We start from the raw sequence: 15,901 nt of genomic DNA, 5'->3' as shown, positions 1-15,901 counted from the left end.
AGGAATGGAATGTAGCCTATCTAAAAGCAAGCCGACAGAGAAACAAGAAAACAAGGGGGACATCTTGATATTGAATTGATGACAATAAAATGCTTGCTTTTAATCATGAGAAGTGAATCTCTCCAACCAGCAGCTGTCCTCACCGAGGTCCGTCTCTTCATATGTCGGGCCAGAAAGCACGGACTGAGTGAGTTGTGATGTGTCCCAGTCCTTTAGTTATGATTGGTCTTTCTGTATTTTTCCACTAAAAATGCAGAAAACCACCATAGTGTTGTGTTTTCCACTTGTTTCAATGTTTACACTTAGTATCATTGCTCTCTGAGCTCTCACTCCTGCGATAACAGAATGCACTCGCAACATTTTGGAATGTCACACATTGCTTCACTGTCAGATTCACAACACAGCCACCTCGCCTGACCAATCGTGGGGGGCGTGTCCACACGATAACAAACAGGGTGACAGTGATGATCGACAATGACCATTCTGAATTCTGAACAATTAATTGCCTAGCGTCCTTTCGATGACAGTTTAAACCCTTTATTTTTACAAAAACATGACAGAAGCATTATGCCATCAGCACACAAGCTCCTCCCACAGCCTTGATCTTCTCCTCGACCCGTCGGCTGAAGAATTTGGCCTTCACAATCACTGGCTGCTTCGGCAGTTTGCCTTTGCCCAGAACTTTGTAGCAGCCCTGAAGAGAGGTGTGATAAAGTTATTTCATGATTCTTTTAATGAGTTTTCTAAATACATAGGTGAAAGAGATTACACTTTATAAACACATGAAGAAATATACACTGGCTGAGCAAGGTCTGTTAGATGCCTCTGACTCATCTTGAATCCACCACCACTTTGATCAGTTTTTTAAAACGTTGCAAAACTTAAGCTAGTACAACTGATATGGATTAACATGAAAATATTGACACAATGTAACGATAGTAATTGAAAAGGACAGCAATACATTCAACCACTACATTAATTGGCCACAACTGATCACAAGTCCAGTGCGTCCAGTTGACAACTGAGTGGTCTGAAACCACGTCCTCCCTGGTCATAGAAGACCGACTTTATACTGCAACATTCCAGACAATTATTTTCTTTGTAGCTTTCAGGCTTTTTGTTGTAAAGGGCACAGTGCTAGGATATGAACACAATCAACCAGTCCAGCCATGTTGATTGTTTTGCTATGTGACATGTCAAAAACGATTGTTTCGAATGGTCGGACGTGCGCTCCTCCCATCAAAACTCTGGAAAAACAGACCTCTGCCTGAAAAAACAAAAACCACAATTTCGTTCAGTGAAATAACGTTGCAAGTTTGCATTGAAGGACAGCAGGTTTGAAAAAAAAAAAAGAAATAGCGTGGAAACTATTTGTAGAGAAAATATGTCTGGTGTGCAAGAAGCATGAGGCACTAGCTTGAAGAAGCTGCAGAGTCAGAATGCAGTGGGTAACCCCAGTTTACATGTAGCAGAGAAATAACCAATTGAGTGATGTCACATCCGTGACAAGGGGTGCAACACGAAGCAGACATGTCACGAAGAGACATTTTAGACAGCTACATTGTTCTCAGCACATAGTTGCTGACAGATCAATCTGTTTTACAAATGGGGGGTGCTAAACAGCTACATGCATATTAACCGACTTTTGCTTTTCTGGACCGTCATGTAACCTTGGTCACTATTGCTGATGTTGCTTCTGAGATGTAATGTTGACAGGCTGCTGAAGTTTAAAGCTGGACACAATACTCACAGAGCACACAACGTCGATGATGGGAGCAGGGCCATGAGGCTTCCCAGCATGGTGGAGCCTGGTCTGCTCACTCACCAGCGTCCACAGCCTCTCCAGGTTGATGGTGGGACAGAAAGTTGTGTTCCTCTTCAGGTGGTCATGTCTCATACCGACCTTTCCAAAGTATCCTGGATGGCTGCAGACACACAAGAGGACATAGCATCACTACCTGTCACGACTTTCTCTGCAGATCAAAGAATGTCTATCAAAGACAGCAAGAAGCAGGTTAAACCATAAACAAGGAGAGGAGAATCGGGAATGTAACTGTCCATGTGGATGACTGAAGTACAAAAGATTCAGTTGGTGAATAGGACCAGTATTCAATCTAAGAGGACTCAAGCACACCAAGACAAGGACGAGTGTCAAGGTGAGACTCTAGTCTCTACTGCAGTTAACAGAGTTGGTTTTTCTGGACAGATACAACAAGTTGTTGCCAAAGAGGCTGAGAGTCTAATTTGTAGCAAAAGTGAGAATTTTGCGTAACAATCTTAACAGACATTCCAACACAAAACCTCTACAGTCAATAAACCTTTTAAAGTTTCAACAAAACTGAAATGTTTATCCTTCTCGTATCTCTACTTTAAGATCAAGGTGAAGTTGTGAAATCTCCATTAGAGGACGATTCTATTTCTATTTTATTTATTTGTGAGAGTGTGCAGCCTTATATTAACCTCAAAAGTGCTATGCACACACAACATAGTCTCTTTTAACTTCTGATCCCTGGCTGTTATCTTCGCTGTGGCTCTGCATGAAACCAACCAGAGTTGCTTGGGAGTCACAATGCTGGAGACTGTAGTGGCTACAGACAGTCATGGCTGCACTAGAGCCAAAATAACTGGGAAACATTTACAAGTAAGCCAAAAATAAGGCAGAAACCAACATGCACAGAAATGCAGAGCAGATCAGTTTATTCCGTGTCTCTCCAGGAAGTTTAACAGACGAACATGAATGAAAAAGATGAGTTGCGAAAGAAAGCGCATGGATCCAGCGGGTAGATGGCCTACAAAGTTGTTGGTTCGAACTTATTGGTATAAAATTATAATTGGGAAAAACATGCATCACTTACTATTTGTCAAAGTTGATTCTGTGGTGATGCATACCACCAGCATTACTACGACCTCAAGGGTGCTTTCTGTGTTTGCCTGGAAGATTAGAAATTTCAAATCAGACCCCTAAAGCTACAGTACATACCCTGCACTACTCGTCCAACAAGTATAAATACATCAGACAGGCTAAAGCAAACAAAAAGCAATATATTGATATTGCTTGATCTAACATGACGTAATAAACAGACACACATTGTGTCATGGTCAACAAAATACGGCCAGAACACTTGAAGCCCACCCACTTCTGCTTTTCACTTATTTGATAATAAAAAAGGGTCATTTATGATAGATATTCTTTCTTGAATGTATGTTTATACATGTATGGCGTCACTTGCAGCTTTGCATGAGCACACATGAGCAGCTTTACAGATGATTCAAATCAGTCATCTTTCTCTGACAACCTGGACACCGCTTGTAAATCACACAGATTAATTGATATAAACAGATATGTGGTGGCCATTAACCACAGCAACAAGGATGGATACAGAGATCGTTTCCCAGACACGTGGATGCATTATAGCAATACCATCTCAGATGTTGAAAGAGGCACGGGAATAGCAGATCTCGCGGTGGAGTGTGAGATTTGTGCAATCGCGTGAAGGACACATCGTGCAACAGCGGTACCTAGCGACAAATAATTGTAACTGCAACCATTCTCTAAAATATAAAATAACTCATTATTAATATTTCCTCATTATTTTATTAATATTGAGCACATTTTATGTCTGTAATTCGTTTCCAATGTGTTGAGAGCAGCAATTATTGCCTTAATAATCTGGTGATGCAACGCTGGCATATCAGGGGACTGTGGGGTTGTGTCAACGCTCAACCAAAGGCATCCCCCGTTGCTCTCTCTATACTGGCCCTCAGTAGGGACTCCTGCTCAGTTTTGTCTAAGGGCTGACTCCTTCATCTGCTTGTACAACGAAGATCTTCAGAAATACATTTTAAAATTGCTAGGATTATACCTATTTGTCTTCTAGAAATGTTGTTTGTATATCTGGAGAGAATATTGTGCTATGTATCACTTTAATGTTGCTAAAATTTAGTGTTACTTCCAATTTACTCCTTTATCAATAATTTTTGTTCATTTTGACAATATAATATAATATAATATAATATAATATAATATAATATAATATAATATAATATAATATAATATAATATAATATAATATAAATGCTTGTGATTTCCATTGCTTTGCTGTTTTCTTGTTCTGACTCTGTTAATAAATCCAATAGATAATGGATGTGGCAGCCTACAAACACCATGGAAACTTTCCCCAAAGGCAAAGTACCCTGTTGCCTTGCGTATCTAACAGTAACAGTGCACCTGACCCAAGAGACTGCGACACCAGAGACGTGTCCATGTTTGCCACTCACTGAAGAAGGCCTCCCAACCAACCAAGTAAAACAGAGACGAGAGTGGCGTCATTGAGGAAGATACAGTAGATTGATCAATGGGGACTCTGTTTATTTTTTTAAGGTCATAACAAATATGGAGAGTTGGAAGAGAAGGAAGCACAGAAAGCCCACTCAGTCAGCTGTAAGGTGTCCAGACCGAAGTGTAGCTGATCTATTGAGGAGAATAAGGTAAAACAAACCCAAGAATTTATTTTGAATTTATAAAAGTTATGTGTAAACAAACTCACCACACATGTAAAGACTATTTTAAAGAACATTATAACGCCACCAAGTAGCTTTTGTACGCTATCTATCTGAAGATTTTTCACTGTAAAAAGAAAGCTTCAGTTAGAGGCTCTTTCTTCCTGCCACTGCTGTGCACAAACGACTTCTTAAACTCTACTGCCACCTGCTGTCCCCTTGAGCTTAGTCAGTGATATTCAAATGCTACAAAAGGTATCCAATCATATTGATTAAACCTGCGGCAAGACTGCTGTCCCGTTGAGAGTAAAGAAAAGACAACATTAGGACATCACTACTGTGTCTAGGAGTCTTTGCATTCGATCACCTCAAACTAGATATCTCAGAATGGAAATAACCATATATATATTCCTGTAGAGATCTGGCTTGTACAAGATTCATCTAGAAGCCCGGAGAGTTTTGCATGTTTCCAGAATTGCAGTGGTGAGTCTTGAGCGTCTCGACCTGCAGCCTGCATCTTGTCGACACTGTCATGTCCCCGGCAATCCTGCCAGGTCAAGCACTCACCACGTGCTGCGGTGAAGCTTCTGGTCTGGAACCACAGCAGGTACTGAGGAAGGCGTTTTATTGGTCTCAGTGCAGCTGGCTTAATGATTAATAACATCCCCTCCTTGCAGACTGGAGTAAAAGAAAATGAGCCTGATGTTTTTGGAACTTAAGAGGAGGAGCCGATGCCTTATCCAGCATGTGTTATTGAAGAGGAGTCAGCTATATCCAGCTGGATGCCACACTTTGACTCAGACAGCTTCCAGCCTGGACCACCAGAGCTGGAGTCGGGTTTTCACTGTGAATCCAACCCAGACCAGTCATGCATCCTGTATGATTCTGGATCAGACGAAGGGAACTCAAATGACTCTGATACGTTTTATCTTAACCCAGACTTGGATGGGGAAATGGTGGTTGAAGACGATCCACAAATTGTTGAGCCGTAATTTGAGATTAATAGCAACTATGGACAGGTGAGCTTGGAGACTGAGAACCTTGGACTGGGTGGGGGAGATCTGCTCTGCTGCGACCGTCCAAAAGTGTTCCTCTTGCCCTGCCACGTGCCCTCACTTGCCAGCCTGCCACAGTGAGAACAAGCACACGCATTGGATCAACCCCTCTGTTTTGAAATCACTTCATTCATCTGCGTGTATATTGACATGTGATAGAAAGTTGATAAATCCTTCTGCATCACAGTAGCGTCCAGGTAAATTATATACATATAATACAACACAATTTCACTAGGGAATATCACAGTTATACCAGTTTGCTCTCTGTAATTTACTGGTTTAAGATAAAATATATTGAATCTGTCATGAGTCATGAGAGATTTATTTCATACTTAACTTGCAGTATTCAGAATCAAATATCTAACAGAAACCAAAATAACCATCTTGAACGATTTGTGATGCCCAGATGACGATGATGCTGAGGATTTAGAGGCTCCCCAACCAGGAATGTCCACTGAGTGAGTCAGAGACTGTCCTGGAGCAGCAAGTCTGCCTGGAAAAGGTTTTATTAACAGCAGAAAAACCATGCAATGCGTAATATTTTACAGATAGAGAAAGACCATAATGGTTGGAGATACGTCCTGTGATCAGATGGAACTAAACTTGAGCTGCTTAGCCATAACGGCCATCGTTACATCTGGACTTTAGCTTGACCTCCCACACAGAAGCAGGAGTGAGCTCCATGTGTACTTTATAATACAATGTCACTGCACTGCACTACAGATGGTATTTTACTCCTTATCTTGGACATCACACCTGAGTCCAGCAGTGAAGACCTGTTTTCCATTGCGACCTCTCTTCTACAACAGCCGATCTCCAGCTCCCCCTGGCGGCTGTGGTGAGGCCTAGTTGGCTGTCTTCAGCTTTGGGCCCCAGCCGAACTCTTGGGATTAAGTAGAGCTCCAGTTTAGATGGAGCAACATCTTTGTTTTCAGCGGTCAGGTATTGACATGGTTAGTTCTGTCGGAAGGCTCTCTTCTTGGGTCCTGCTTAGCTTGGCAAACATGGAGGTGCCCCACCATGATGCCAGCATGGCTTATTTTGTTTTGTTCACTCAAGATTCATGGCTCACGATGAGCTGCTGAAGTTTGACCCAGAACATTTGTTTCAAAATTGCAAACATGGCTGCTTTAATACAACTGTATGTATGTTTGAACCAGAGCCTGACACAGTTCAGGGGAAACGTCAGATTAAGCTCTGAGTCAAGACATTAAGATGGATGTTTCTAAAAAATTGTTGATGTGATTATGACTTTTTTTGCTCATTTATTTATTTTGGTAGGTATCAATATGACAGATTGATGGTAGCTACTACCCAACCAGATCTCTGTGACTTAACAGAGAAGTGGAAACCTGACTGGCCTAATTTATTTATTACTATTTTATTCATAGTTCACATGCATAGTGACTCAGCAACCTTCCAATAAGACCTGCCATATACGAGTAAAAAAAATAAAAACAATTGTATTCTGTAATAGTAGTGCTTGAATGCTCAGCTGTCCGGCTGGACATAAAAAAAAAACAATACAAATTCAAAAACCCTTCTGGATCTTCAACAATAAAAACAAAACATGCATGAGTGTCGAGCCAAATGCAGTCTGTATGTGGGTGAGTATAAATTACGCATTTAATGTGCTGTGACGTTGATATTCCACATCAAAACTGGATGGCGAAAGCTGATGGTTAGTCATCCTGTGTGAACGTTAGTGTGGCATATCAATAATTCTGAAAAGAATCTAAACCTGATCACACATGATAAAAGAAGTGCAATCATTGAAACAATGGTTGTGTTTTCAAATGAATGTTTTTAACTGAAAAATTCTGACTTAACAAACAGAAACCCTGATTCATATATATATGATGAAACAGAGATGTCACATCAGGAATGCGCTGACTTTCCTGGTCCTCAACGACCACAAAGGCTGGTCAGTGAATTCCATCTCTCTCTCTCTCTCTCTCTCTCTCTCTCCCTCTCTCTCTCTCTCTCTCTCTCTCTCTCTCTCTCTCTCTCTCTCTCTCTCTCTCTCTCTCTATATATATATATATATATATATATATATATATGCAGCATGTGACTATGGTCATGTGCATATGCTGACGCCAACTGGTAGGCAGGTCTGTCAGTCAGCCTCCTCTTGCAGCAGAGCAGAAGGGACAGTGACTGATTTTCACCCGTTCGCAGAGGTGAAGGCGATCAGTGGATCGGATTGGTAAAAAAAAAAAAGATTGCCACTGATCAAACAGTCACTTTCATAACAAACTAAATGTGATGTGTCTGTTTTCACTTGATATTTATGTCAAAATAACTAAAGTCTATTCCATCACCACTGACTCTCTCTCATTGCTCAAGAAACAGAATCTGTCTTCCCTTTTCCATATTAGTCCCTTCTACATGTAACTGTTTTTCAGTCGTCAGATGTTTCCAGACTGATTTTAATGTTTGAGATGCCTGCTCACAAGAAAACAGCCCGTTGGAGGGCAAACAACTGGTTGGTGACTGACGTGTTGGAGCTGATCTTTTGCATAGCAAGCTCTCGCAGACCACAGGGATTTCAATTAATTCAATTTTTTTTTTTTTTTTTCATTTTTAATAGGTTTAATGTCAGAATTAGAAAAAAATATATATCTCAATTCCTTCTCCCTCATAGTTTGATGTGGTCCATTTATGTATTTATATCTATTCTACGCTGTGTGGTTCCATTTTTTCCCACTGGTTATGTTTTCATCAGGACACAAATAGCTGTGGATTTTCCCTAGAAGCCAGCAGGATAATGTATCCCCCTCCCACCTCCAGACATGTTGAAATATTCTTCATTTATTGGATGTTGTCACCAAGCTTGAATTATTTGACTGCATTCATTGGCAGGACTGCTGGTCTCCTGTGTTTCCTTTGGAATCATCTTCGTCTAAAGTGGACGTTTATCCATTCAAGTATTATTTTCCAGCAACGTTGCGCAATTCCTGACCACATACCTTCTACTTTAATACACTTCATTAATTCAGGGTGATGTATCATCAGCTACAGGCGCTGCTCTCAGAGTGCTCATAAAAACTCTTGAGTAGAGCAGCTGGATGATGGCGTCTATAAAGAGTGTTTTTCTGCCCTGTGGACAGAGACGCAGGCAGACAGAGGATAACGCTCTGATAGTTTTGAGGAAATTGACCATCAGAGAGGCTTTAGTTGATCTTTGTTTTTTAAACCCTCTTAAGTCCACTAACCACAGTCATGCCTTGGAACTGCTTTTATCTTGGATCAGTTCCCCCTTCCTTTTATAGTTATTATTAGAAACAGCCAACTTTTCGTATCTGTCAGCTGTTCAAGGATGTTTTATGGTTTTAATTAAAGATTGAAAGTTTTTAATGTGTGAACTGAGCTTGTAACAACAACAAGGCTATGTTTCTGTTTCTTGCTGCTGTGAATGAAGGATAGGAAGTGATCATTTATATAGACAAGATGTCATTTGGTGTTCCGCATCAACAGGCATAATCAAACATGAATGGTGTGACAGAGGAGGAAAGAGAAACATGACCAAGGGATAGAGCCATTGCAACACAGTGAAGCAGACATGAGCGATGCATGGCCAGGGGGCCACATGAGGCCCTCTGCCGACCCTGGCTGTAAATGAAAAAAAGTGTCTTCTGGATGGAAATGTGTAGCCTTGAATAAACAACAAAATTATAATAGAATTATGAAGAAATGAAATTATGTTTCCATATACTACCATAAATACATGTGATTCTAATAAGGTTCTCACTTGTGGTACAAACACCACTGTCATCTTGTGATGAACACCGGCGTGCTGTGAACTGAAGTGAAGGAAGTTCCAGGAAGATCAAATAATGAGGCATTTGTCAGCAATTTTTGAGGCAGGAGGCAGGTTTGTGTGAAACAAGGACTTAGTTTTGTTTGAACCATGGTTTGTTGTGAGCGGAACAGTGTCGGAACAGCTCAGAGACGTATGGTCACACTGAACGGTGCTTATGGCAGATGAGGTGTCATGAAACAGTATGAAACGGTATCCTAGTTCTCAGATGCCACTAGATGGCACTGTTAGTTTCGCAATAATGAGAGATTTCATAGAATTAGTTATTCAAGTCGAAGCATTTGCTGCAGACAGTGCCATCTGGTGGCCTCTGAAAATCAGGACATCGATTCATGAAACTTCATCTACCCATCACAACTGGACTGTAATGTAAATGTAATGTAAAACTCTCTAAAGAAGGGTCAGCAGCACAAAATGAATAATGCTAATTTGTGTAAACAGTGGGACTTACTTGGTCTTTCACCAGTTAGTATTGACGCCTCTGCATGAGGTCTGACAACTTCACTTCACTATGTTGGTCAGTTGGTATCATCACTTGCCATTTGCAGTCTGTTTCAAAACCTGTTTGAAGCAAACTGTCAGGCAAAATAATGTTGCAAAGCAGCATAACACCAATGGTTTCCACTTGTTCATCATTCTTTATACTGTTATATTCATCTATTGGTTTCAAAAACAGGCTTCCACACGCACATTCAGCTGTTGTGCAACAATTCGGCACTTCTCCGCTGACATGCAACAAAAAGTCTACAACAAAATAATGTGACATTAATTACACTATACGGTTGTTCCATTGAGTTATAATAAGATATTTACAAAAAAAAAGTATTTGTAAAATAAAAGAGATCATCATGTACGTATCTTCTTACTGTAGAAAAAAAAAACCTTATCACACTTATTTAAAAGTGAAGAAGGTGTTTTGAAAGTGTTTTATTTCCTTTCCTTTACTCAAGGACTAATTATTCCTTAAGAATCCTCATTTTTCCTTGGAGCAGTTGACAAAATAATTACTAATATCACAGAGATATAGAGTGTGGTGGTTTCCATGAACGGGTCGAATAGGATGCTTCAGTATTGCAAGGGACACGAGGCATCTCTGGGCACAGGAAAGGTTAAAGGTGATCGTTTTCATTTATGCAATCGCAAGGAGTGGACATGTAGTGGACATTATGCAGTTCCACTTCACTCCCCAAGATGACCTTTATCCACACAACTCAATATCCAAGAGTTCATCAACATGGCCGCCCCAAACAGGACTGTAGCATCCCCACTCCACATGTGCACCTGTTTTGAATACAGGCGCAGGAAGGATGGAAGAGAAGGACGGAATGAAAGCATGAAAAGCATGTCCTACATCTGCAGGGGCAGACCTGGCGTGAGATGCATACATTTTCCATGAACAAGTCCCACACAGTCCTTATGGGTGATTGTGCGTCTTCTTTTGTGTACGCAAAGTTGATACATGAGCTGCTGGGATTTTAGGGTCTGAAGAATTTAAAAAGCTACGGATCTGCCCAAATTTATGGCATGAAAATTGGAATGTGTTTTGTGTTCAGCTGTGCGTTAGCAAAAATACGTATATGTATTAAACATATGACTCAGCAATATCTCAACAATTTAGTGGTTGTCTTTGAGCCAACTGAATCATATTCCCCAAGATATAAACGAACTACCATTGAAACTACCTTTTCTGACCACCATCATTTTTCAAAATCATATGCTCCAGACTGGGGAGACACAAGGGCTTCATCTGAGATATCCTGAGTGTGCATATACTGTGGGCCTTGCTTCAGCTGGATCTCTCTATTTCTGATGACAGAGTGTGAGTTGAAGCTCATTGAACCTGCTATATACGTCATTGGGTTGTGTTCCAGCACTGCCTGAAGTGCTTGCTAGAGCAGAGCCAAGATGATGGCAGTAATGGCAGACACTCTCATGCGCTGCTTATCAGAGAGCTTATTTACTAGCCATGTGATGACCTCTGCAATGGTCTGTAGGCAACATGTCGTTTCTGGATATTTGCACTTTCAGAGACAAGGAGAAGCACAAATGAGGACGGAAACAACTTTCATTTATAATAAGTTTATCCCCACTTATTGTTAAAATTCATTTTCCGAGCAAACACTGAGACGTCCAGATCATAGATGTTAATAATCTACATGTATTTCTTTCAGTTCATAAGATTTTCCAGTTTATGCACTGTGTGAAAACCATTGCATTTGTACAGCTCCTCAATGAAAAGATTTCTGCTCATACTAACAATCTGAGTAATTTAACAGTCTATCTTAAAGGGTTGTAAATCATACACTCAACACAACTATAGAACTCTTTATCTATGACCGCAATTATTACGATTGTGGTAAAAGCTGAAATATTTTTAAATAGTAAATAGTAAAAGGTTAATTCAATGCTTTTTCCACATTGTCTGAATTTCTACATTGGACTTGGGGTTTGGTTTCTCATCCATCAAAGTCATTTAGCTTTGTCTATGATTAAAAAAAAAAAACTTAAGGTCAACGTCAAGGAGGCATTTTCCTTCTGTGGGGTTGGATCAAATGTTTGCATCAGCTGAGGTTGATATGTTCATGTTTCAGATGAAAGGAATTTCATCACTTCAGGAGATTTGAGCGTGGACCTTTTCCAAACACTGCAACCCACTTGGTCTTTAAATTTTGGTAATTTATAGCCATCCAGCCTCATTTTACAGCTGTGCAGGCCACAGTCTGTTTTTTTTTTTTTTTTTAAATAATTATTGTGTCTACTTTAAGGAATCTGCAATGCTTCCCTCAGAAAACAGAGATTATTTTTAGAGTGTCTGGAAATCATTTGGTGCTGTTCAAAGCGCTGGGAAGTTGAGCAGATAATCCCTACGCCGTCATTCGATAAATAATATATCAACAGATGTTTCAATATCTAATGAAAAAGGAGACTCTGAACCTTTAAAAGCCTTCATAACTCATCTTGACTTATTCCACATCGCATTGATCGCCTCTGGTATGATAACATGTCAAGATATCTGCTGCGATGCCCAAATTTGGGAGTCCAGCTGAGCAGAGGAAGAGAGGAAGAAGTCATGGAGAGATTGGAAAAGATGAAATGAAATAGGACACCAGTTCATCACTCACAGAAACATGATCAAGTAGCTGCTTTTTTGAGTGACTGTATACTAAATGTTACTACTATTACTTTAGGTGTAGATACAAATTACTGTACTCCATTTTATTTTTGCAGTATTAGGCTGCAGGTGGCTGTGAGAGGAGAGTTAGGAGGCCACCAAAATAGAAGATATAAAGAAAACTTCCAAGAGCACCTGCTGCGACCCGGTATTTTGGGGATGTGGGTGCTCAAGCTAGAATTTAGGTAACACAAAAAAAAGTCTCTTCTGTTATTGTTCTTACTAATCTTATTGTTGTATCGGTCCATTTGGATACACAAACATTGTGAATTCTTTTCCACTCATTTCTATTTCTAACAGCCATGTAACTGGCAGTGCCAAAAGAAGAGAAGCTGACTCTTTTCCTCACTGATGGTGCAGTGGAAGTGTGACTGAAATGCAGGATTTATTTCCTCACTCCAATGGAGTTTTCAGTCCTGAATGACACTGAAGGCAGCATTCAGCATTGCATGTTGACACATTAGGTTTTCAAACGAAGCACAAGTTTTGCCTTCCGTTGCATATCCTAGACCAGATATGGGCAATTACATTTCCTCAAGGGCCACATTAGAAACTGTAACGGTTGTGAGGGGCCATCATCCAAAGAAAGACAGTGATGACTAGAAAACCTGATGGAAAAATATCCAAAATATATACTTAAGTAACAAGGACAAAATGAATGTAAGAAGATTAAATGTTATTAAGGATATTAAGAAGAGTAGATATGCCATGAAACCTATTGAAATAGTTAATTTTATATGCACTGAAATTGAATATAAATGAACTATAGACTAGACGTCCAAGATAAAAAGGCAATTTATTTCAAAATACATTTTCAGAATTACTTCAACGTATTTTGAGGAACACGAAAAAAAACAAAAAATGGCCAATGAAAAGAAGAAAATGTTAGTCTTAAAAAAAGAACATGCTACATTTACTGCTGGAGTGGCTGTGGTGGTGGTGACCAAAAGCGAATGAACAACAAAAGGCAAAAAAATTAGGCCACATTAGTTATAGTTAGGAAAATACAGGCATCGGGCCACATATGGCCCCTACACTTTGCCCATGTCTGTCCTTACCTAATCCTAGCATGGAGGGTGGGATTAGGTAAGACATGGGATGGCACTTCTTTCGTTCTGTGAATAACAATGTTTAAATTGCTGATTTAAAGCGCCTCAAATGCCAGTGGGTCGAAAGACCGTGTACAGTGCGAGCCACACCCCCTGCTTGGAGCGCTACATGGGAAGGATAATGTTTTTACTCATTTAAAACGTCTACGCAGCAATGCAGAAGGCAGCCTTTGTCATCACTATAGCAAGCAAAAGTCCACTTTGCCAATGTCATGGCAGACCTTATTCGCAGCCGCTGTCTTTACCCACTGTGTCAGGATACGCCGTGGAAGGTGGAGCATGTGCTTCATTTCAACATCCAATTATGAAGGCTGCCATCGGGTCAGTATTGGACACAAAAGCCACGTGAAGATAGTCACTATTTATTGCCTTGAGGGCAAGATGTGTGGGAACTGCTGCTATTACTAAGATAGGTCCAGTAGTAACGGTTAGGGGCGCTACTTTAGCACCAAACAATGGCAGGAGAAGGGCTGGGAGGGACCATGGCGGGGGCCTCTGAGCACCACTCTGGCATTAAACGATTCTCACAAGAACTCAAACAAATGCCCCAAAACAAAACAAAAAAAATGGTTTCTGAAGAAAAAGAGCTCCAAATATTCACAGTTAAATAATGTGAGCATTCAAAACAGGTGTGCTAGTTGGCTGGCACATTTCCACATGAGACATGAGGTGGACCCTTTAGAGGGTCTTCTTCTGTTTGAAGTGGGGTCAATCGATTTAAAAAACATCACTCATGGGCAAGGACTGGTCAATTCATCTCCAATTTAACATACTAATATTGACTCGTAGAGGTGCGGTGAAATAGTGCTCTGCAAAGAGAACAGTTTTAGGGAGATTCTTGAGTTTTAAAATCTTAAATTGGGAGAAGAAAAGAGAGATTGATACCAGAGCAAGTTGTCTTACGTCTCCTTAACATATTCTTTCTTCAGGCTTCATGCGCCTTTTCTACAAAGTATAGGCAGTCACTAATTTGTGGGTAGCTAATTAAGTATGTTGCTAACACCATTTTATGTAACGTCAGACTTTTCTCTCTCGAAACATTCAAGCTCTATGAAAAAATTGCTTGGGAAAGAGAGAAATCGAGCATTCTGACACACCTCAGTGCAACAGCTTTCCCTGCATGCTACAAGTAACATTGTGCTTTTTCACCTTTTTGGCACTAAAGTAGCCAAAACCTGAGAAAGAAAACCTGAGCATGAACAAGGAGACCTGGTTAAGCGCTCTGGCACAGGCACACGTGAACACTTTATTGAGTACAAAAGAGTTTTTTGCTTGCCGGAGAGTGAAATGTATCCATAGTATCAGGATGACTGCATGACTTTTACACACTGTATGTCACAAAGACAGCAGGTCTTGTATAGTCAGCCATCCCCACTATGTAACAACCTCTCCCGTGTGACACGTCAGATAATCTGCTACACAAAGCCTGCGGATTCCTGCTGCGCAGACATTATGCAGCGATGTAAGCAACGGGATGCCGAGCTCTTTCACGCAGATGGTGGGTGAGAGCAACATATTCTTGCTGTGTGTTTGGTGGGCACATGACGTAGACGTGAACATACGCTGGATCAAGTGCTGCAGCTGTGGTGGCAGATTGTGATGTTACATGTGCCCACAACAAATACTACTTCTGGTCCGCCTCTGGTGCCTCTCTCAAAACTGGGGCCTGGTGTAATAAAAGAGCATCAGTCATAACCTGGACAGAGAATTGAATCAACTCTGACTTACAATCCATCTCCCAGACTGCTGCCACCACACTCGACACACACACACCTTATAAATCGCCTGCCAGCAGCTTTGACTTCACACACACCAACAAAATGAGAAACAATATAAAAGACGAAAAACACATTTCTAGCCCTGGTTCGCTCTCTTCCAGCGTCACACTGCCCAGTTGCAGACTGGTTTTGTTTGAACTCTGACCTCTTTGTGTGCAAAGACTGCATAGTGGGTAATATCACAATATTCAAAACAATCTTCTAATTCTCCATCAAACAATTTTCAGACGTGAAATGAATGTGGGTCTGGAGGCACCCAAACCATATGTGACTTTATTTATGTTCACAATGCTTGGATTAAATAGCAAAAACGTTTCAGTTTAGGTGATGTTTGCAGGACTCAAGTGATGACTGAAGTCATTAGAGTGCTAGATAGTGGCAATGTAGAGAAATGGAACACTCCTATTCGTAATTTGACAGCTGTCTCTGGCCAGGCTCTCACGCACAACCTACCTCTAAGTGGAA

General features: G+C 40.6%; 1 protein-coding gene and 1 non-coding gene across 3 annotated transcripts; both read right to left on the bottom strand.

The window, feature by feature from the left end:
* Nucleotides 1–533: 533 nt before the first annotated feature.
* On the bottom strand, nucleotides 534–3,435 carry LOC128770887 (60S ribosomal protein L27a-like). Of its 2 annotated transcripts, XM_053885851.1 has the most exons (4): nucleotides 3,422–3,435; nucleotides 2,856–2,931; nucleotides 1,751–1,925; nucleotides 534–694 (listed from the first exon to the last, which is right to left on the bottom strand). In XM_053885851.1, exons 2-4 carry the CDS (start codon nucleotides 2,885–2,887, stop codon nucleotides 566–568), a joined length of 336 nt encoding a protein of 111 aa, XP_053741826.1. In that variant the 5' UTR covers nucleotides 2,888–2,931; nucleotides 3,422–3,435; the 3' UTR covers nucleotides 534–565. The 2 variants fall into 2 exon arrangements, with proteins under 2 accessions (XP_053741826.1, XP_053741825.1); XM_053885850.1 differs by lacking the exon at nucleotides 3,422–3,435 and having other exon boundaries at nucleotides 2,856–3,075.
* Nucleotides 2,046–2,175, bottom strand: LOC128771463 (small nucleolar RNA SNORA3/SNORA45 family). Its single transcript, XR_008416643.1, has one exon. It is a non-coding gene; the product is annotated as a small nucleolar RNA SNORA3/SNORA45 family (small nucleolar RNA).
* Nucleotides 3,436–15,901: the final 12,466 nt, after the last annotated feature.

Source organism: Synchiropus splendidus, chromosome 14 (genome assembly GCF_027744825.2).
Source record: "Synchiropus splendidus isolate RoL2022-P1 chromosome 14, RoL_Sspl_1.0, whole genome shotgun sequence".
NCBI lineage: Eukaryota > Metazoa > Chordata > Actinopteri > Syngnathiformes > Callionymidae > Synchiropus > Synchiropus splendidus.
The sequence above is the reverse complement of the archived record's forward strand: the minus strand, read 5'-3'. Positions and strand labels throughout refer to the sequence as shown.